The 23,905-nt window shown below is 40.6% G+C and overlaps 2 protein-coding genes across 4 annotated transcripts in view; one reads left to right on the forward strand and one right to left on the reverse strand.

Moving 5' to 3' along the window:
- The window catches only part of LOC126482399 (uncharacterized), a 49,394-nt gene extending 46,151 nt beyond the window's left edge, over nucleotides 1-3,243 (forward strand). For both annotated transcript variants that reach the window (XM_050106515.1, XM_050106514.1), the window contains 2 exons: nucleotides 2,211-2,412; nucleotides 2,490-3,243. In XM_050106515.1, the coding sequence (XP_049962472.1) occupies nucleotides 2,211-2,412; nucleotides 2,490-2,722 (435 nt within the window). In that variant the 3' untranslated portion in view covers nucleotides 2,723-3,243. The remainder of the gene's footprint in view (nucleotides 1-2,210; nucleotides 2,413-2,489) is intronic.
- LOC126482398 (mucosa-associated lymphoid tissue lymphoma translocation protein 1 homolog) overlaps nucleotides 2,710-23,905 on the reverse strand; it is a 130,744-nt gene continuing 109,548 nt past the window's right edge. Inside the window, exons 11-13 of one of the 2 annotated variants that reach the window (XM_050106513.1) lie at nucleotides 17,002-17,195; nucleotides 3,053-3,130; nucleotides 2,710-2,968 (exon numbers count right to left, since the gene is read on the reverse strand). In XM_050106513.1, the coding sequence (XP_049962470.1) occupies nucleotides 2,816-2,968; nucleotides 3,053-3,130; nucleotides 17,002-17,195 (425 nt within the window). In that variant the 3' untranslated portion in view covers nucleotides 2,710-2,815. Of the gene's footprint in view, nucleotides 3,131-17,001; nucleotides 17,196-23,905 lie in introns of both variants that reach the window. The other variant, XM_050106511.1, reaches the window with a different exon arrangement.

Here is a 23,905-nt window from a genome sequence, read left to right on the forward strand (position 1 = left end):
GTAATTTATAAAAGTTATGGTACACAATCTTAAAAAATTAGTTTGCTGAAACTGTTCATTGGGGTGAACATTCTGTTAAAGAATAAAATTATGTACTTCCTGCCCAGGAAATGTTCACTAATTTTTTTAGTCTTTCCTCTGTATAACAATATAGTTAAGTGCTCCACAAGGGGTATTCAATAAGCAATGCAACACGTTGTTTTTTGGACCCAATTTTAGCTGAAAGGAAAAAAAAAAAAAAAAAAAAAAAAAAAAAAATGCGGAATTTGTTGTGGGCCATCATGGAATATTCCTTCTTTAACCCCTACGTACTTATGAGGTTCTGATAGGTGGTGGTGCTATACATAACCTTTCGCATCACAGATATTAATAGGTGCTTGCAGAATGTCTGTGGACACCTGCCAGTGAAGAAAAGCATGGTGAGTTGTTGGGTGAGGCATCTGTCATAATCACAAGGAGGTCGTGCAAACCTGTCTGACCTGTGGCATGCTGGCCAGCTGTACGTAGCTGATAATTCTACATTGTTGGAATGTGTGGCACTCTCATTCAAGGTGATTGACGGATCACAAACAAACATCTTACTGCACAACTGGACATCTCTATTGGCAGTGCTGACACAGTTGTCCACCAGTTGGGATACTCGAAGGTGTATGTCCACTGGGTTCCTCACCACCTAATACAAGAGCAACAATGGACCATCTCTGCAGAATTTCTTGCCGGTTAAGAGACTAATTGTGACAATTTTTTGTTGAGAATCACAGATGATGATACATGGGTCCATCACTTCGAACCAGAAACAAAACTGCAATCCATGGAGTGGTGCCAAAAAAAAGTTCAATGCCGCACCCTCATATGGTAAAGTCATGGTGGTGGTCTTCTGGGACTATGAAGGGGTTATTCTGTTTGATGTCCTCCATCATTGTGCAATGATCATCTCCTGAAGTGTATTGTGCTACCCTCAGGAAATTGAAGAAACGACATCAGTGTGTTTGTCATCACCACAAAAATGCAAACGAAATTCTCCTTCTCCATGATAATACAAGGTGTCTCACAAATCTGTGCACCTGAGAGCAGCTCATGAAACTTCATTTGACTGTTCTTCCTCATCTTCCCTACAACCTGGATCTAGCACCTTACGACTTTCATATGTTCAGTTCAATGAACAATTCACCCTGTAAGAAGCAGTATGTGGATGATGGGAAGGTTATTGGTGAAGCAAGACATTGACTTCAACGTCAACCAGTAGAGTGGTACAAAGTGGGCATCCCTGCATGTTGGAATTCTGAACAAAACCCACCTGCTTTTAGAAAAAAAGTGTTGCATTACTTATTGAATGCCCCCTCAAATTATTTTTGTGTGCTATATGGTACAGTGCTGCAATCATCACCAGGCACGCTTACTTGTTCAGGGTATAAATATGTTTCCAAGATAACATAGTCCTACAATAGTGACATTACCTGTGGTTTAACAAAAATTTGTTTTTTAAGTACGTATGCTAAAATATCTGTGTAGATTTTATAAGACAAATGACTGAAGTAATTGTATAGGTATTCCTCAGAATATTTACAAATGGTTGCACACTGTAATATGAAACAATGACATAGTGCATAGTAGAATTTTATTCTTGCCATCTGCGATAAAGCAGATGCAGTTCTGTATGTTTGCTGCTCAGTAGCAGCAGTTGTGACCTCAGAAGCTGCCTGTAGATCAGCAAATGACGATACAGCAGGGTATGTTAATTATTGTGAGTTAAAATGAAATGACACATGTTCTCTCCTAAATTATCTCCTTTAGTCTGTGTGGTATCACTAAACTTGGTTTCTCCATGGAAAGTGCAATGAAGCAGGTTTAAATTCTGTGAATGGCAGAAAGCACATAAAATCAGTATATTTACTTTGCACTGAATATTAATACATTTGGGAAAGTGTTCTCATATATTTGTAAAGGGGTCGATAATTGTAATTCATAATCAGGCTTCCCCAGACAATTCTGTGGTCCTGAGAGAATTTATATTTATGAAAGCCACACCTTAAACTTTTTTTTACATTGTATAATGTCAGGACAGTTGTTATAAGCAAATGAGTTGTTTGGAAAATGTTATTTCCCTTTAATTACATGGAATAGATCTAACTATTTATTTCCTAACTGTATTTCTTTATTACATAACTATAATAAACAATGACAAAACTTTCTTTTTTTTTCAATCTCAGGCAGTTGAAACAGTGTCAGCTTATTTACCAAAAGGCGATTTTGAAAATCTGGAGGGCTTGGTGCACGAGGACACTATAAAAGAACTGAAAAAAAATATTACCTCATTTTCACTGAAACATCGACAAGAGTTGGCAGTCAACAAGGAGGATATATACTTTTCATTCCCATATCAGATTGGTGTAATGTTCAGTGATGATGATGGTAAGTATATGTTCTGTTAACTTGCAGGGCTACCCACTAGTGATATCTTGCTAGGCAAAGTCTTTTGTTTGTTACAGAAAACCAAAAGAGATTTGTGGAAATAACAATGGTGTATCATGTTCTCCGTGGCCTTCAAGAATTGAAAGAACAAGGCATAGTACCTCCAATGAACATGGGACTGTTACCTGAATACAGAGAGAAAATGTTTATTTGCAATTACCGTTTTATTAGAGAGTTTACTAAAGGTGTAGAGTGTCAGTGGGTTATAAATGTATTGAATCATTTTAAACTAGCAGATTATACTTCGTAAAGAAAATTGTATTTGATAAGTATAAATGACAGAAATCATTTTGAGAACTTTTTTATGAAACATATATACACAAATATTTTTTTCTTTTTCACCTTAAAGCCTGTACAGTTGCTCCAGTTCAGCTTCATGTGGATCATACCAAAGCCCAGCTGGAACAATTAAAGGAGTGCCCAAGTCTAACACTGCAGAGTTGAGTAATTTTCTTGTAGTACGATCGTAGAATGTTATACCAAATGAGATAGGCCCCTGTAACAGGAAAAGGGAAAGACTGAAAATACTCATGAGGACCTTTGTATACAAATGGCGATGTACTTGAAGACAATAATGTACCTTCACTTTCTGAAGTCCTGCAATTGTAAGTACGTAGGATCCATTTTCTTCTTTCACGAATCGCTGAACTCCCTCAAACTGCACATAAAACAGCAGTAATGGTTCTGGTTTTAAATATGTTTTGTATGTGCCACTTAACAATAATTTCCTAAAATCTGTTTTGAATAAATAAACTTTTTATCAAAAGGTCAGGACTCTGTTATTCTTATCTGAACCTTTTACCTTGTCTGACACTGGAAAATATAACAAGATTTCTCTTTATTTATGAAAGACCTTAGCAGTATGCAGAGGTGAATAAAATATTAAATGTTTTATGCAACGTCGTGGCGAAGAATTTCATTGTTTTCAAACTACTGCACCTCTCAAAATATTTGGTATAGTAGTAACATTTATATTATTGAAAAGTCAAGACTTTCTACTTTAAAGTTGTGTGTAATTATGTGCTCTTGAATAAAAATTTACTCCTATAAAGCAAATATGTTATGAAAAGTTCTGGCAGAATGTAAATAATTTAGCAGTATAGGTAGCAACTCATCAAATAGTAGAAGCAATGAGTTGTTAACAGGCACACAAACAAGACTGAAAACTTTGGTACGACTCAGCCTCTGCTGCCCCCCTCCCCTCCAGCTACATTCGGCTGTAAAAAATCGCAAAAGCTAACCAAGTTTTCAGTCTTGTCTCTGAGGCTGTTGAGTGACCCAGTGTCTCTGCTATTTGGCGAGTTGTTCCTTTAATCATAAAATATGTACTTTCATAAATTAATTTATTTATAACACTGTGTTTGTTTGGCAAGAAAGTGATGAAAAGTACGTGCACAGAATTTTCCAAAAACCATCTATCTTCCCACACAAAAATATAGCTTGTTGTATGTACAATAATCTTCTTTTAAGACTGTCAGGGAGCAGTTTTCTGCTTTGTATGATAAATTTTGAAATAGTGTAATCTGTACAGTGCTATCTTGAATTCACTACTCAGTTTTTCAGTTTTGTCTTTACTCTAAGATTTTTCCAGTCAGTGCTGTGCCTATCAGAGAACACACTGCACACTGTTTTTCTTTCCTAACTACTTGTCTCAATTATTTTCTTAAGAAAATGCTTTCCTGTTCATAATGTGGAGAATCTTCATGTGCCATGTAGTACTTAAAGATCTGTATTCTCAGCAAGATTTCTTCAGATGATTACCATAAGTCACGCAAGGGTTCTCTTTCATGTGAATCTAACATTGACGGTAAACTTCCTTCACCACTTCAGGCTGATGCTCAGCTGCCAGTCACACGATTCAAACCCCAACTTACGATATTGTATACAACAAAGGGTGATTTTTCACTTGTTACTGTCTCCTCTAAAGGTAAAGGTGATCATCTCAGCAGTATGCCTTGTCATTATTGTATGGATATTCCTTTTGTCTCTCCAACACATTGGCAAGCCATTTCCTTTATGCCTAAAATTTTGTTAACCTAGTTGAAATTAAGGATTTTTTATTGTGAAAGGTCATCCCAGTTGGATTTTCTTGCAGTTTTGGTTATATGAGTAGTCTTGGCAGCTTCTGAAGCAAGACTGAGATTGGTTTAAAATATACCTGTAAACATAGTGTAACTCTTCCCCAGAAATAACTGCGAGCAATGTCTTCAAGAAACCAAGAATTCCAAACATAACCTTTGTTTGACTGTAATAATGTTTACAGTTTTATGTATACAGTTTATTTGGTTCTTCATGGCATAAATTTTCTTAAACATGATCAACGAGTTAGATGTCATATATGTATGTTGAAAATTAACACACACATTTCACAAGAATGGTCTCATTTTGTTTAAACAATGGAAAATCAAGGATGGAATGTAACAATATTATGAAAAGGATAGTTGCTATTCACCATATAGTAGAGATGCTGAGTTGCAAATAGGCACAACTAAAGGACTGTCACAAAATAAGCTTTCAGCCCCCCCCCCCCCCCACACACACACACACACACACACAAAGGCAATTCACCACACACTTGACCACAGTCTCTAGCAGCTGAAGCCAGGCTATAACCAGCAGCAGCAGTGCATCATGGAAGAGGCAACTGGGTGGGAGTACGGAGGAAGCTGGGGCAGGGAGGGAAAGGGATGGCAGGATAGGGTAGCTAGGTGCAGTCGGGAGACTAGACAGAGGTCGGAGGAGAGGGAGGGGGTAGTGAAGAAGAAGTAAAAAGACTGGATGTGTTGGTGGAATAGAGGGCTGTGTAGTGCAGGAATGGGAACAAGGTAGGGGCTGGATGGGTGAGGACAATGACTAATGAAAGTTGAGGACAGGAGTGTTACGGGAACATAGGATATATTGCAGGGAGAGTTCCCACCTATGCAATTCAGAAAAGCTAGTGTTGGTGGGAAGGGTGCATATGACACAGACTGTGAAGCAGACATTTCAATGAAGGACGTCATGGTTGGCAGGGTGGTGCAGTTGTTTCTTGGCCACAGTTTGTTGGTGGCCATTCATGTGGTCAGACAGCTTAGTGGTTGTCATTCCCACATAGAATGCAGCACAGTGTTTGCAGCTTAGCTTGGACTTCACATGACTGGTTTCACACATAGCCTTGCCTTTGATGGGATAAGTGATGGCTGTGACCGGACTGGAGAAGGTGGTGGTGGGTGGATGTATGGGAGAGGTCTTGCATCTAGGTCTATTACAGTGATACGAGCCATGAGGTAAGGGGTTGGGAACACGGGTTGAGTAGGGATGGACGAGGATATTGTGTAGGTTCAGTGGACGGTGGAATACCACTGTGTGAGGGGTGGGAAGGATACTGGGCAGGACACTTCTCATTTCAGGGCACAACGAGAGGTAGTCGAAACCCTAGCAGAGAATGTCATTCAGTTGCTCCAGTCCTAGATGGTACTGAGTTACAAGGGGATGCCCCTCTGTGGCCAGAACGGTGAGACTTTTGGAGGTGGTGGGTGACTGGAAAGATAAGGCACAGGAGATTTGTTTTTGTACAAGTTTGGGAGGGCAATTATGGCCTGTAAAGGCCTCAGTGAGACCCTCTGTATATTTTGGGACGGGCTGCTTGTCAATGTAGATGCGACAGCCATGGGTGGGTACGCTGTATGGAAGGGACTTCTTGGTGTGAAACACGTGGCAGTTGTCGAAGTGAAGGTATTGCTGGTGGTTAGTAGGTCTGATATGGACAGAGGTACTGATGTAGCCATCTTTGAGGTGGTGGTCAACCATCTAGGAAGGTGGCTTGTTGCGCTGAGTAGGACCAGGTGAAATGAATGGGGGAGAAGATGTTGAGGTTCTGGAGGAATGTGGATAGGATGTTTTCACTCGTGACCCGGACTGCAAGGATGTCATCAATGAATGTGAACCAGGTGAGAGGGTGGGGACTCTGGGTGTTTAGGACGGATTCCTCTAGATGGTCCATGAATAGGTTGGCATTGGATGCCCATAGCCATACGCCAGATTTGTTTGTAGGTAATGTCTTCGAAGGAGAAGTAATTGTGGGTGAGGATATAGTTGGTCATGGTGACTAGGAAGGAGGTTGTTGGTTTGGAATCTGTCAGGCATTGTATTTTCACGCGTTATTTCCTGCACCTCTCCGGTCGCACACGATCTTGTTATCTCATCCTACCAACCCCTCCCCACACCCTACTCCTTCATTCTATCCCAGTTCACACCTAATAATTTCACCTCATCCACTCACATCTGCAGTCCCCTTCTTCACACCTATCCACCCTCAGACATGCAACTCACAGTAAAACATTTTTGTTACTTACATTTTTTCTTTAATCTCACTGAGACTTCCCACCAGTTTTAGTGAGTTTTGCCTTTCACTATCATCGTACTCTCTCAGATTTCATCTTGTTTCCCCTTATTTCATCTGTTTCATCCTTTCTGTGATTTTCTTCCACTATTTGGGTGTATTTTTGCGAAATTTTTTTGGATGTAATTCTATGTTATTTATGTATTTTTTCACTTTTTCCACCACCATGGATCCTTGCTCCTTCCATTTGTGTCAATACAGCAAAGTTTCCTTATTCCTAGCCAGAACAGAGTCCCATATACTGTTCCTGCATTGTTGCTTGGCTCATGGAACCTCCCCTAATGACCTTACCATCACGTTACCCATCTCTGGCTGCCACCCTTCCTTCCACAATGACTTCCATCTGTTCAGATTCCGCCAATCCTTAGCCCTCAGTAACATAGTCCTACAAAACCACATCAATAAAACCCAAACCCCCTTGCAATACCTTCTTTCCACCCGTAAAATTCTCCTGCTATGCAATGGCAAATTCCTGGAACCCACAACAAACATTGAAACATTTGCCCACCAGGAACTAGAGCAACATGCACAATGCTACCTCAAAAAACTCTCCACTCTGCTCACTTCCCACTCATGCCTTGGAGTACCACTGTCCACGCCTCCCCCATGCCCCATCATAGCTGATAAACTCTGTCTCTCAGACCTAGTACATTTACCCCACACTCCAAAACGCGTTCCCACCACAACACAGAACCTAAATAGACCTGAAACACAGTCATGAACCCTTCCTCCAAAAGCCTTAGCCCTGGCAAAAATATCAGTCCTTTCCAAAGGCCTCATCTTTTGCCCCACTCCCTAATTCAATCAGGCAGGACTTGTTAAGACCATCTTTCCTTCTCCCGATCCCTACAGTGGAAACATTTTTTCGCCACCAACACTACCTATCAGACACAACCAAAGACCAATGTTGAACCCCGCCTGCCTTACTTCACTCCTCCATCCATCCATGATCCACCCCCACTGACCCCAAATCATCCCTCTTAACTTTACAGAATTTCTTAACCTTCAACCTTCCCTCAACATGCAAAGTAACCTTACACCCACAGAAAGAACTGCAGTCCACCATCTAAAAACTGATCCTGACCTTATAATCCTACCTACGGGAAAAGGCTCCACCACCGTAGTTTTGAACCGCGGGGATTACCTGGCAGAATGACTCCCCCCAGCTGTCATATACATCCACCCATAAACCTTGAACAGTGACCCCATTCTAGAAGTCTAGCAGGATCTGCAGTCTCTCCCCCGGAGTTCATCTCCCTCCTCATCCCTACCACCCCCCACACTCCTATCCTCCGCATGCTTCCTAAAGTCCATAAACCAAACCAAGCAGGACACCCGATTATGGCTGGTTACTGTGTCCCCATTGAGAGAATCTCTGCTCTTATAGACTAACACCTTCAGCCTATTACCCACAACCTACCTCCTCTAAAAAGATACCAAACATTTCGTCCATAGACTCGCCACAGTTCCTGTTCCCCATGGTGCCTTGCTCATCACTATTAATGCCACTTCCCTTCGCACTAACATCCCTAATACCCATGGCCTTACTGCTATTGAACACTGCCTTTCCCAATGTCCGATGGATTCCAAACCAACACCCTCCTTCCTAGTCACCACGACCAACTATACCCTTACCCACAATTACTTCTCCTTTGAAGGCATTACATACAAATAAATCTGGGACACGGCTATGGGCGTCCTATGCCAACCTAATCATGGGCCATCTAGAGGAATCCTCCTTAAATACCCAGGATCCTAAACCTCTCACCTATTTCAGATTCACTGATGACATCTTCACAATCTGGATCGAGGGTGAAGACACACTATCCACATTCTCCCAGAACCTCAACACCTTCTCCCCCATTCACTTCACCAGCCAACAAGCCACCTTCCTAGATGTTGACCTCCACCTCCAAGATGGCTTCTTCAGTACCTCTGTCCATATCAGACCTACTAACCACCAGCATTACTACCACCTGTGGCCACCGAAGGTGCAGTGATGAGCAGTTCCTCTCAAAATGTGTTGTGGGTCTCATTGAGGCCTTTACAGACCACAATTGTCCTTCCAACCTTGTACAAAAGTAAATCTCCTGTGTCTTATCTTTTCAGTCACCCACCACCTCTCCCAAAGTCTTTCCATCCGGCCACAGACAAGCATTACCCTCATAATTGGAGCAACTGAATTACATTCTCCACCAGGGTTTCGACTACCTCTCATCGTGCCGAGAAAAGTCCTGCCCACCCCTCCCACAGGGGTATTCTGCTGTCCATCGAATCTACACAACTGCTGCTCCCAACAATCTTAACTCATGGCTCATACCCCTTTAATAGACCTAGATGCAAAACCTTTCCCACAAATCCTCCTACCACCACATACTCCAGTCTGGGCACAAACATCACCTATCCCATCAATGGCAGGGCTATGAAACCACTGTGCTGCATTCTATGTGGGCATGAAAACCATCAAGATGTCTGTCCACATGAACTGTGGCTAAGAAACAACTGGACTACCCTGTTGCTGAACGGTGCCCAACACACTATTCTTCATTTCAATGACTGCTTCACAGCCTGTGTCATGTGTATCCTTCCCACCAACATTAGCTTTTTTGAACTGCACAGGTGGGAACTCTCCCTGCAATATATCCCGTGTTTCCATAACTCACCTGGCTTCAACCTTCCTTAGTCAGTGTCCTCACCTATCTAGCCCCTACCTTGTTCCCATTCCAGCATTACACATCTCTCTATTCCACAAACACACCCAGTGTTTTTACTTCCCTTCTTTTCTGCTACCCTCTCTAGTCCATCCTCAGTGTAACCTTCAGACTCCTTACTCCCCCCAGTTGCCACCCCCATTATGCACTGCTGGTAGTATGTGGTCATGTGCATGTGATTTGCCTGTGTGTGTGTGTGTGTGTGTGTGTGTGTGTGTGTGTGTGTGTGTGTCAAAAGCCTTGTTGACCAAATACTATTTTGTGACAGGTTTTTGGTTGCCTATCTGCGACTCGGCAACTCCACTATATGGCGAGTAGCAACTATTGTTCTCATAATATTGTGTCATTTTGTTTAATGGGACATAGCTAATTTACTCTCTAGTTGTTTTCTAGTGAATTGTCATTTGAAGGAGAGGCTGAAACCTGTCACATCTCATAATGTTTGAACAGAAACTGTGTGATACGACACAATGCTGGGCCCAGTGTTCTCGAATATGTCTTGCACTGACATACACATGAAGCATAACTGACGGAACTCCCTCATTTCAGCAATATCTCAGTTATAACAGGTGCTCCCCCCCCCCCCCCCCCCTCACGCATTATTTGTGCCATATGAATCATCCTACTCTAAGGTTATGATGCAGCAACCTTAATGATGTATCTGTGTGTATAAACGGTGAGGGGAGGGGGACCCTAATTTCCTTGTTAATAATACACTTTCTCCCAGATGAAAATAAATTTTTTCCGGTAGGTGACACTATACTTTTCCTCAGAACTGTAAAACTTATCAATCCTTTTCAATGGTTATAGTTTTGACACCAGCGTAGAATTTCCAAACACTTTAGAAAACAAAACTCCGGGCAAAAACACATTTTGGAAAGATGTCTGATGTGCAGCAATGTGTACACTGCATATTTTCGTATTGCGAAAGTATAAATTCCAATTCCACCAAACACCGCATATTACTTTCCGAAGCACTGAAATCAAGATTGCGATGCACTTATCTAAGCCAGTCATAGCACATGTCACGTCATCTTGCCAGCCGATGACGGCGGATATTCAGAGCATAGGACACTGTTAAGTGGCACGAACACACAAATAGTAAAAGGTAATGATTTAAATTAGCATACAGAGTGTTGCTACAAGAAAAGAAAAGCTTACACATATAATACTGGTCTTGAAGATTAATATACAACATAAATGTCTGATCTGGGCTAGAAATTATTCTAAATGGTCATCCTCAAAGAGTTGATTTTTAAATGAGAGTAAAATGCTCTGTGATTTAAGAAATTCTTCGTACATTCCCCCACATAGTTCATCTTGCGTAAAAGGATATTTACTTTCAAAATAAACGCTTTTCAAACAACTATTCGCAATATTTTCCTGCGACCTGTTAGAAATAGGGTCATTTCAGCAGTTACCAGAGAGCGCTAGATAACAGGCATCGCCACACTCACGCAGCTACGGTGACGCTGGAAGCCCGTAGGCTCGTATGTGTAAAACATTAAAAGATCTAGCATTACGTCATAAAAGAAACAAGACCTTAGAGGATGCTCCAAAAGCTTAGGAATTTTGTGAACCATATAAAAATGCATAATTTGGCTTGAAGTGCACATTCGTATGTCCAGATTCGGATGTAAATTTTCTTGGAGTATCAATACTGTATTACCTTATGTTTGATTCTTTATAATGGCATAATGCCATATTTGTTACAAGATGAAAACATGCACTTGAAATGCAGTGAACAGTTGAAATTAGCCAATAGTGTGGAGTTAAAACACTTTGTTTCAAATAAATTGACTGTCTCAGCAGAAAAGATTAATAAAAGCCAAATTTCTTTAGCAAGGCGATTAATGGTTGACTGTCAGAAAGGTGGAAATGAAATAAAATCAAATCTGAAACTAATAACATATTTTAGCCTTCGTTAAGTCCCATAGTGCTCAGAGCCATTTTTTTAGCCTTCCGTAATTATGTGAGTGTATTTCAATTCACTTGATAGCTCCATCCGTCTGACATGAGAGCAATAAACGAAGAGGAAACAGCAAAAATCACTAAACATGAACACAGGTCACGTGGAGACTACCACCTCACTACTACTACGACTGCTCTGTGCATCAGTCTCGGATCTACAATATTTCCGATCCAGGGTAATACTAGGTAGTGGCACCCCTCCTCACTCGAGCATTTGAGGTAGGATGCCAAAAATAAAAAAAATAAAAATACTTTTCAAAAATATGTTCTGATACATAAAACGTGTGTTTGAGGAAATGTAAGACATGTTACTTCGCCTTAAGTATGCCAAAGTACCATGCCTCTTCACACAGCACTCTTCAATCGCACGTCACTGTATTTCGATCTGTTGAATCCAAATGTGCAATATTTTGTAATGGATGTCATCAAACTATATTCAGAACAGTAGACATTAAAATATCCTGTGATGCCTGTCCTGCTCCCAGTTGGCTGGTTTGACATTCTACCCCCTTTAAAATAGTATTCAAGACTGGTGTGGTTTCTCGATCTGATTACGTTTATTTTGTTACTGTCTGCTATATAAAACAAAATAGGCCTGCCTAATATTGCAGCAATTGTAACACACACCAAATAAACAGGACTGTTTTGGCACAAATGGTTATTTTTATAACATGACAGGATATAATTCACGAATTACCACTATCAAATGCCTATTACACCCACTACATGCAAAAAGTTTTATATTAGGAAATAAATTCACATTTCATTCATACTCTCTAGCTTCTGAAGCGCGAGATCGAAAAGTAGTACGAGAAGATATTGTGTAATTGTTGTTACCTGTTAGTCATTTATTTCCACTCTGGTAGTCTGACTCTATGGATTTTGCTAGTAATTATAACAATGCTGATTATTTGCAAACCAAGTCAACCACATAAACAGCGACTGGCATTCACCTGTTCAGCTTTATTCCACTCAGTTCATATAGCCCTGTCCCCTTTTGTCTGCAGGAAAATTTATTTCTAGATGTGACGGGGATTCCCCTGGCAGACACATCGTGTACACTATGCACACATTCAAAAATCAACTTATGATTCATTCAGAGTCAACTTAGAATTTATTGAAAAATGTTCAAAAACTAACAGGGATGTTTTTCAAAATCATTCGAATAATTGATAGACCAACTTGCACTGGATGCTAGTTGCTTTGTGAAACAAGGTCTTTTTCCGCAAGAAGGTGAATTACCCCCCCAACTCCCCGAAATTGCCCTGGGGCAGATACCCCGGATTGCCCCCCACCCCCTAGATCTGGGCCTGCTGTGCATGCGTGAATCTAGTGGCACCTTAGTCGCACCAGTAAAGATTTTCCGGGTAGCATCTGGCTGCTTGCTGCTACTGCTTATACAGCTAAATGCTACACTTCTGTAGCCAGAAGTGGGAGAAGGTACTACTCTTATGTGACTGAATAGTGCATGCACATGAGTTTGTTCGCAACTGATCAAACAAATCTATTGTAAGCAGTTGTGACGTCACGTTCATCAGAGGCAATGTGGTATGAAGCATTGCATAGTCTTCCTAAAGACTTTGACACATTTTGCTGTTGGCAGATGCTTGTATGCGCACTGTGTCTTGTCGTCGTATATGGCACATTTCCTTTACAACTTATGTTTTATTTTAATTTTTTTCTCTCTCGTTCATGTTTTATTGCTGCAGTATTATTCTGCTGTAATATCCTTTGTTGGAGTATTGATTCTTACCAGTTACAAAAATTCCCGGGTTTTTCCGTTGGTCGTATACACCCTGTGTATTTTTAGCAAGAAAGACAGTCCAGGTTGCAAATGACCACAGCATCTTTATTTACATGTTTTGCCTTCTCAAGGCATCTTCAGTATTCTTAAATGGGAAAAAATAAATAGAAATAGATTAGGGGTATGGGCGTATCTAGCATCAGAAGATGGTGAAAGAAAGAAGGGGACTTATATTTTGGAACTATGGGTAATGCATTAGTCACAAATAGTCAAGCTTTTGGTATGTATCTAGAATGCCAAAGTAAGAGATTTTTAAAAATGTTACCCAAAACTGGCAACGAAAAGCTAAATATGTGAATATGTAACAACATATGCGCACGATACGTAAGACTGACAGGCAGCAAGCTGTTGACACAGCAGGCAGAAGCTTCGCTAGCTGGCATTTACCTGTTCGGAAGTACAATAAATGGGAATTTGGTAAAACATATAGTGGTAAGAAAAGGCAATAAAAATGAAAAATGGATTTAAAACAGGTTGTTGTTGTGGTCTTAAGTCCGAAGACTGAATTGATGCAGCACTTCATGCTATTCGGTCCTGAGCAAGCCTGTTCATCTCCAAGTAACTATTACAAGCTACATCCTTCAGAATCTGTGTACTGAATTCATATCTTGTTCTCCTGCTACAATTTCTACACCCCACATTTCTCCTTAGTACTAAATTGGTGATTCCTTGATGCCTCAGAATGTGTCCTACCAACCAATCCCCTCTTCTAGTCAGGGTTGTGCCACAAATGTCTTTGCTTGTCAATTCTATTCACTACCTCCTCATTAGCTATGTGATCCATCCCATCTAATCTTCAGCATTCTTCTGTAATAACACACTTCAAAAGCTCCTATTCACTTTTCTTGCCTAAACTGTGTATCGTCCATATTTCACTTCCATACATGGCTAAAGTCCATACAAGTACTTCTATAAAAGACTTCCTAACACTTAAATCTATACTCAATGTTAACAAATTTCTCTTCTTCAGAAAACAGGTTACAGAGGTAAAATAGATACAAAAGTAGGCCTAGTTAAAATAGGAATAAAATATCTAACACGTGGCACCATCTGTTCTCATCAAGAGTAAAGACGAAATATACATTAGAATTGTATAGAGATTACAACTCCTGTAGAAAACAGACATAAATTATGTACATTTTTATAAGTCAGATGTAAAATTTAAGAAACAGAAATGAGTTAATGTCTTGAAAAGGGGAGTTACGGTGGTACTCAGCTATACTCTGAAGAACTGCCATCACTGGATCATTAAATGTCTAATTCTCAGTAATTAGTTAATCATTAAGACCTACATCTGTAGCTACATGAGTGTTTCACCATCTCCAGTTCCTCAAGCAAAGTCGATTTTTTGCTCTTGCATGAATGATGCAAAATTTGGAGCAATTCTAATACAGGCTCTAGGAGTCTAAATTTTAAATGCTCAATGAATGAGGAATTATTTTTAAATGTGCCGTTTTCAGTGAGCATATGCTCTTGGAATCTCATTCTGAACATCTGATCAGTCTGTGCAATGTAAGACATGCAGTATTGACTGCATTTAAGTTTATACACACCATAATAAGAGACTTTGTCCTTACATGGCTTCTAATTTCATATAAAGTGATACTGGATCTTGTCATGAGTGGTGTGAGCTACTTTAATGTTATAACCCTTCATTTTGTCTGAACCCATTACTTAAGAGTGACCAATTTAAGAAGTGAAGTTAATTCTCTTCTCTTGTTGGCACTAAACTGACTTTTAGAAGACAGGTTTTCTTGGACAATACTAGATGACACAATAATACTGATCATATTGTCAATAAGAATGTTAGTGTAAAAATTCTTACTTCAAGAGAAGCTATACAAAAGGTGGCTGTAAAGACCTTTCCTTGCAGTTTTTTAATTATTTCTTTGTTATTTGAAATAGAAAAGTTTGTGCTGTATACAAATGCTTTGCATATTGTTTACAGCAAGAACTTCGCAGTGGGTGCCTATGCCATTCACAGTTGGGCAGGTTGAGAGAGAGAGAGAGAGAGTGTGTGTGTATGTGTATGTGCGTGTGTGTGCGTGCGCGTGCGTGTGTGTGTGTGTGCGCGCGCGCGCATTAGACATTTTATTCCTTCTTCTGCTTTTACATCAATTTTACTTCTATCGCCTATTTTAAATCTTTTTTTCATTTTCATTGCCTTTACTTATCACTATATGTTTTACCTTATTCTCATTTATAGTGCTTCCAAACATGTAAATGCCACCTCCTGGAGCTTCTGTCCACCATGTTGGTAGCTTTCTGCCTGTCAATCATATGTAGTGTCCATATACATTGTTGTGTGTTCACAATTGCTACAGTTTGTGTTGCAATATGTATGTTTCAAGATTACAAGTGTGGTTCTATCTTAGCATTGCCATTCCTTTGCCAAAGGTCAGAATTGTCATAATTTGTATGGCTCCACTACAAATTTAGCTTCTCATTATCAAAATTTTAAAAAAAATTTTTACTTTCACATTCTAGGTGCATACAAAATTTTTTCTATTTATGACTAATACATTACCCACAGTTCCCAAACACAAGTTCCCCTCTTCCTGGCTTTTTAAACGGCATTTAAAAAATTTTTAGCGCCATCTCATGCTAGATGGGACCATGCCCCTAATTTATTTCTTTTATTTTTTCCCATGTAAAAATTCTGAAGGGGCCTCAAAAAGGTAAAATGCGTTAATAAACCTTCTGCTGTCAGTTGCAACCTAGACTGTTTTTCTTACTGAAAACATTGTTTGCCCATTTTTTCTCAGTCAGCTCTCTCAATACTCTTTCAACCACAGAAAATTGGTACATACAGCCACCTGTCTAATCGAGGTAGAAGTAAACCTGTATTCTCAGCACATTTCAAAAGAGCACCTACCTCCAATGCAGCTTGTGTATGATCATTTGAACTGGTTTCTTTATTGCCACTTGAAATGCAAGTATACCGTACTGGACATTGATTGCACCAAGCTCATTTAAACTGCTGAACACATTCCCTCCCTTGCCATTCGCTTTGTCTGTGGTTGATGGCTCAAATGGGTCTAAGCACTGTGGGACTTAACATCTGAGGTCTGTGGTTGATAAATGACGATGTATGTATCATTGTTGGTCCAAAGCACACAACACAATCAAAGGCTGCTCAGTTCATTTGCTGAAGCCCATACGATAAGCTGTGCTAAAGTCTTTAAATGCGATTGCATAAACGTGTAAGTATTGTATATATACTGCAATAAGTACTCGATGTAAGTATCAGGAATAAATAGAAATTATTAGATTTAGAAAATAAAATGAGGGCTTGATAAAATCCATGCCAGTACTTCTGGCCAGACTGTTATGACAGACTTTGGAATTCCTAAGTCAGCTTTTTACAACATTAAGAAAAATTACAATAAAAGTTTGAATTTTGTGACAAAACAAGCCAAAAATGGACATATGTACATACTGCATTCCAGCCTGGATTTCCCATCAATGTAACTTACATCATGTACTGTCTTGAGAGAAATGCACATGTTTCTAGTTTCACTAATGTCGGTCTATGTAGTCATCTTCACTCAACTAGTAATTTTATGCTTTTCTTGTGTCTGATATTTGAGGAAACTGCTCCACAAATTGAGATTTGAACTATTTTGATGTGATAATAAATAATAATAATAATACGCACTTACAAGATCCATTGTTGTAAACTGTGGTATCCAGTTTCGTGGGCTGGATATTATTATATCAATAGAATTAAGGAAACAGTTCCGGTGGGGTTTGAACTCTACTGCCACGGGCACTGACATGGGTGCAGATTCAAACTTCAATTCGGCAGTTGGCAGTGATGTTATTTTGTCATACAGTGCCGTTGTATCCTCATGTTCTGCAATGAGGAGAAATGTATAATCACATTTGTTGATATTTCACTGGAATATACCAAGAAAATGTTTTTATGGATACAGTTTTATATTGCATAAAAAATCACAAAAAACTGCAAACTCATGTGGAATTGTCAATACAAAGACATATGACAGATCTACATTTACATCTACATCAACGCTCCAAAGCCACCATAAAGGGTGTGGTCGAGGGTACCCTGTATCGCTACTTGTCATTTCCCCTCCTGTTACACTTGCAAATAGAGCGAGGGAAAAACAACTGTCCATACACCTCTATATGAGCCCTAATTTCTCATATATTATCTTTGTGGTCCTCATGCGTGATGTATATTGGTGGCAGCAGAGTCATTCAGCAGTCAGCTTCAAAAGCCAGTTCTCTAAAATTTCTCAATAGTGTTTCCTGGGGGGTGTGGGGGGGTGTGGAGGTGTGTGTGTGTGTGGGGGGGGGGGGGGGGGGGGTAGCCACGGAAAAACACGCCGCTTTCCCTCCAGGGATTCTCATGTGAGTTCCCAAAGCATCTCTGTAACACTTAAGTTTTGTTTGAGCCTACAAGTAACAAATCTAGCAGTCCTCCTCTGAATTGCTTCAATGTCTTCCTTCAATCCAATGTGGTACTGATCCCAAGCACTCGAGCAGTACTCAAGGATAGGTCGCACCAGCATCCTATATGCAGTCTTCTTTACAGGTGAACCACTCTTTCTTAAAATTCTCTCAATAAAGTGAAGTTCACTACCACAGTTTTCACATGCTTGTTCCACTTCATATTGCTTTGCAACATTACACTCAAATGTTTAAATGACTTGACTGTGTCAACTGGACACTAGTAATACTGTATCCGAACATTAACAGGTTGGTTCTTCCTACTCATCTGCATTAACATACATGTTTCCATTTTAGGGCTAGCTGCCTTTCATCACATTAACTGGAAATTTTGTCTAAGTCATCTTGGCATCATCAGCAAACAACCACAGACTCCCGGCCACCCCGTCCGCCAAATCATTTACGTATATAGAGAACTACAGTAGTTCTATCACACTTCCCTGGGGCACTCATGATGATACCATGTCTCTGATGAGCACTCGCTGTCTAGGACAACATACTGGGTTCTAATATTTAAGAAGTTTTTGAGCCATTCACATATCTGTGAACTTATTGCATATGCTTGTACTTTCGTTAACAGCCTGCAATGGGGCACCGTGTCAAATGCTTTCTGGAAATCTAGAAACACAGAATCTGCCTGTTGCCCTTCTTCCATAGTTCTCAGTATATCATGTGAAAAAAGGGAAAGCTGAGTTTTGCATCAGCAACGCTTTCTAAAGCAATGCTGATTCGTGGAAATAAGCTTCTTAATCCCAAGAAAGTTTATTATATTTGAACTGAGAATGTTTTCAAGGATTCTGCAGCAAACAGAAGTTAGGGATATTGTCTGTAACTTTGCGGGTCCGTTCTTTTACCTTTCTTATATACTGGAGTCACCTGCGCTGTTTGGGACTTTGTGCTGGGTGAGAGATTCATGATAAATGCAAGCGAAGTAAGGGGCCAATGCTGTAGAGTACTCACTGTAAAATCGAACTGGGATTCCATCCGAACCTGATGATTGTTTTTTTAACCTTTAAGTTGCTTCTTTATGTCAGATACGCTTATTTCTTTGTCATCCATAAGAGAGAGTGTCTGATGGTCAAATGACGGTATGTCTCTTGTGTGAACGATTTCTTGAATGTGAAATTTAAAACTTTGGCTTTGAATCTGCTATCTTTAACTGCCACACCACACTGGTCAACAAGGGACTGAATGGAAGCCTTAGACCCACTTAGTGATTTTACAAACGACCACAATTTTCTCGAGTTCTCTGCCAGATCTTTTGCAAAGGTGCGATAGCGGTAGTTCTTGTACACTCCTGGAAATTGAAATAAGAACACTGTGAATTCATTGTCCCAGGAAGGGGAAACTTTATTGACACATTCCTGGGGTCAGATACATCACATGATCACACTGACAGAACCACAGGCACATAGACACAGGCAACAGAGCATGCACAATGTCGGCACTAGTACAGTGTATATCCACCTTTCGCAGCAATGCAGGCTGCTATTCTCCCATGGAGACGATCGTAGAGATGCTGGATGTAGTCCTGTGGAACGGCTTGCCATGCCATTTCTACCTGGCGCCTCAGTTGGACCAGCGTTCGTGCTGGACGTGCAGACCGCGTGAGACGACGCTTCATCCAGTCCCAAACATGCTCAATGGGGGACAGATCCTGAGATCTTGCTGGCCAGGGTAGTTGACTTACACCTTCTAGAGCACGTTGGGTGGCACGGGATACATGCGGACGTGCATTGTCCTGTTGGAACAGCAAGTTCCCTTGCCGGTCTAGGAATGGTAGAACGATGGGTTCGATGACGGTTTGGATGTACCGTGCACTATTCAGTGTCCCCTCGACGATCACCAGTGGTGTACGGCCAGTGTAGGAGATCGCTCCCCACACCATGATGCCGGGTGTTGCCCCTGAGTGCCTCGGTCGTATGCAGTCCTGATTGTGGCGCTCACCTGCACGGCGCCAAACACGCATATGACCATCATTGGCACCAAGGCAGAAGCGACTCTCATCGCTGAAGACGACACGTCTCCATTCGTCCCTCCATTCACGCCTGTCGCGACACCACTGGAGGCGGGCTGCACGATGTTGGGGCGTGAGCGGAAGACGGCCTAACGGTGTGCGGGACCGTAGCCCAGCTTCATGGAGACGGTTGCGAATGGTCCTCGCCGATACCCCAGGAGCAACAGTGTCCCTAATTTGCTGGGAAGTGGCGGTGCGGTCCCCTATGGCACTGCGTAGGATCCTATGGTCTTGGCGTGCATCCGTGCTTCGCTGCGGTCCGGTCCCAGGTCGACGGGCACGTGCACCTTCCGCCGACCACTGGCGACAACATCGATGTACTGTGGAGACCTCACGCCCCACGTGTTGAGCAATTCGGCGGTACGTCCACCCGGCCTCCCGCATGCCCACTATACGCCCTCGCTCAAAGTCCGTTAACTGCACATACGGTTCACGTCCACGCTGTCGTGGCATGCTACCAGTGTTAAAGACTGCGATGGAGCTCCGTATGCCACGGCAAACTGGCTGACACTGACGGCGGCGGTGCACAAATGCTGCGCAGCTAGCGCCATTCGACGGCCAACACCGCGGTTCCTGGTGTGTCCGCTGTGCCGTGCGTGTGATCATTGCTTGTACAGCCCTCTCGCAGTGTCCGGAGCAAGTATGGTGGGTCTGACACACCGGTGTCAATGTGTTCTTTTTTCCATTTCCAGGAGTGTATGTATCATGCATACATCTTTCCACAGATCCACGAATCTCTACTAACCTTCGCTTGTTGTCATTGGTGCGTTCCCTTTTGAATTGAGAGTGCAACAGCCTCTGCTTCCTCAGCATCTGCAGAATTTCATTATTAAACCATGGTGGATGTTTTCCATCCTTTATCCACTTGCTAGGCATGTTAACTCTCCAGACCACAATTAACAAACTGCTTAAACTTTGCCTATAATTCCTCTATATCGATCTTAGTAATACTAAGGGATGCCAATTCACCATCTAAGTAAGATGTTAATAACTGCTTATCTGCTCCATCTAGCAGAAACACTCTCCTAGCCTTCTTGACTGATTTATTAACTTTCGTAATCACAGTTGCTATAATGACATCATGATCGCTAATCCCCGTTTCTATACGGACATTGTCGATAAGGTCTGGCCTATTTCTAGCTACTAGGTCCAAAATATTTCAATTGTATGTAGGCTACCAAGCTAGCTGCTCAAGACAATTTTCAGAAAACTTGTTCAAAAGCATTTTGCGTGACTGTCTGTGTGTACCCCCTGCAATGAACCCATAGACATCCCTGTCTATACTCGACATGCTGAAGTTGCCTACAACTAATTTTGCATTATTTGAGTATTTACGTGCTATTGACCATAGACTTTCTTTGAATGTTTCTAGAACTGCAACAGCGGAATTGGCTGATCAGTATAAATATCCAACAATTAACTTAGTTTCACCTACATTCTACAAGACGACTTCACTGTCACACTCATCTTTGACCTCAATAGACACAATATTTTTGTCAACTGCAATGAAAACTCCCCTTGCCATGGCCTCTAATCTGTCTTTCCGATACATATCCCATGACTCACTAAATATCTCAGAGCTTTCAACTTCAGGTTTCAGCTAGCTCTTTGTCTCAAGAATAATTTGAGTATGAGAACCTTTCTGGAGGGCAATAAATTCGGGAACTTTATTACGAATAGTTCGGCAGCTACAGCTTGCATTCAGTAATTTTTGTGACATACCAATGAAACTCAACAAAAGAGTATATACGCTACAAGGTCCACAGGTTAACTCTGGTGGCTGAGATTGAAACACAAGAGATCATATATCAGTACAAAAGAATTTGTGGAGAATATAAATGACAAATGTTCATGGCTATAAAAGGCAGTCCAGGGAATGTGTGTCATTCATAACATTGTGTTGACTGTAGGGATGTAACAGTGAAACATACAATAAATCACTAATTCATTACAGTCCAAATCTGTTCACAGGTGAAAACAATAAAATCAGAAACACAAAGCTATTATTAAGTGTACTTGTGTGCTATGCTGATAACTAATTAGTGTACTATTTTCATTAGTATAGTACATTAGATGTACTACACTACAAAACTGATGTATCCTCGATGGTGAGTGTTCATAAGAGACAAGGGTTTTGTTGGGAGTGCCTCACGGAAGTGTGATACGGCTGCTCTTACTCTCCATACACATAAATGATCTGATGGACAGAGTGAGCAGCAGTCTGCTTTTGATGCTGTGGTTTATGGTAAAGTGGCATTGTTGAGTGACTGTAAGGAGGATACAAGATACCTGGACATAGTTTCTCATTGGTATGATGAATGCCAAATTGCTCTACCTGTAGAAAAATGTAAGTTAATGCAGATGAGTAGGAAAAACAATTCTGTAATGTTCAGAATACAGTCACATTGATTAAATATCCAGGCATAACGCTGCAAAGCGATATTTAAGGAGATTACGTACAGTACACTAGTGTGACCCATTCTTGAGTACTCCTCGTGTGTATGGAATCTCCACAAGGTCGGATTAAAAGGAAAATATCAAAGCAACTTAGAGGCAGGTTGTTAGATTTGTTATTGGTAGGTGCAATCAACATGACAGTAATACGGAGATCCTTCATGAACTCAAGTGGGAATCCCTGGTGGGAAGTTGATGGTCTTTTTGCACAACATTATTGAGAAAGTTTAGAGAACTAGCATGTGAAGTCGGCTGCTGAGTGATTCTACTGTTACCAACATATGTTTCACATAAGGATCACAAAGGTAAGATAAGAGAAATTAGGGCTTGTACAGAGGCATATAGACAGTCGTTTTTTCTTGCCCTTTTTGAGAGTGAAACAGGAAAGGATTTTTTTTTTTTTTTTTTTTTTTTTCAGAGTACTTAGAAATACTCATGTTTACTGGGAGAAATAACTGTCTACATACAGTAAGAATGTAGATTTATTTTATTACAGACAATTCTCTTACTTCCACCAAGAGTTCAGATCATTTGTATTACTGGAGGACACTTAACTATTTTGGAAAATCTAGTTATTCATAGTTTCTACTCTACATATATGTGCAACCTGATCGAGCAGGGTAATTCAGTGGACTTGCATTTGTGAGGACACTGGTTCAAACTTGCACCTTGCCATCCTGATTTAGGCTTCCTGTCATTTCCCTAAATCACTTAAGGCAAATGCCAGGATGGTTCCTTCAAAAGGGCACGGCTGCTCTCACTCTCCATCCTTTCCTAATTCAATATTGTGCTCCATCTCTAATGATGTCAACGATACATTAAACACTAATATCCTCCTCCTCCTTTTATGTGCACAAATTGTAAAAAAATCTCTAGCACCAGGTACAGGACTCCATTCTAAACAGCAGATGATGTAAAGTTTACATGGCATGAACTTCACTTTATATCTTATTTGGTGGTTATTTATGTGGAACTTTGTTTGAACATGATAAATTTGAAGCAATAAATTTCATTAAAGGATAAATATATTAATAAAAAAATCTAAGGACAGCAAGAACAATGAAGAGGTCTCTGCAAGGCATTCAGTTACAAGCTTTATACAATGTTCTTACTGCACCACACAAAGTTATAAATGTTTTATTAGCGCTTGCTGTTCTTTCTGATCAAAGGTTTCAACTGGAGGCTCTCCATGTCCTGTTCTGAGCATCTTCCCTTATCTGTCTGTCCTCTTTTAATGCCGTCATCATTCCAGTTCTCTTCCTCTCATTCCTTGCTCTTTGCCTTCAATAATTCTTTGTTGTAGTATTTGTCCTGGCCAATATTTTTTCTAATTCTAATCACTTCAATAATGTTCTTTCTTCCCCCATTTTCTTCTTTCTTAAGTCTGTTAGGCCACTTCACCTTATGCATTCTTGTCCACAGCCACATTTCAAAACTTTCGAAATACCTTTATTCTTTCTTTTCAGTGGTTCATGATTCATTGCTACATAACACTACACTCCTGACATAATATTTTAACAACTCTTTCTCCAGTTGCCCTGGAATTCTTTTGTACATTAGTAGCAATTCTTTCATAGGTTAGTAACTGCTTCACCTGCTTCCTACTCCTTATTTCTTCTGTG

Source organism: Schistocerca serialis, chromosome 5, assembly GCF_023864345.2.
Source record: "Schistocerca serialis cubense isolate TAMUIC-IGC-003099 chromosome 5, iqSchSeri2.2, whole genome shotgun sequence".
In the NCBI taxonomy this organism is placed as follows: Eukaryota; Metazoa; Arthropoda; class Insecta; order Orthoptera; family Acrididae; genus Schistocerca; species Schistocerca serialis.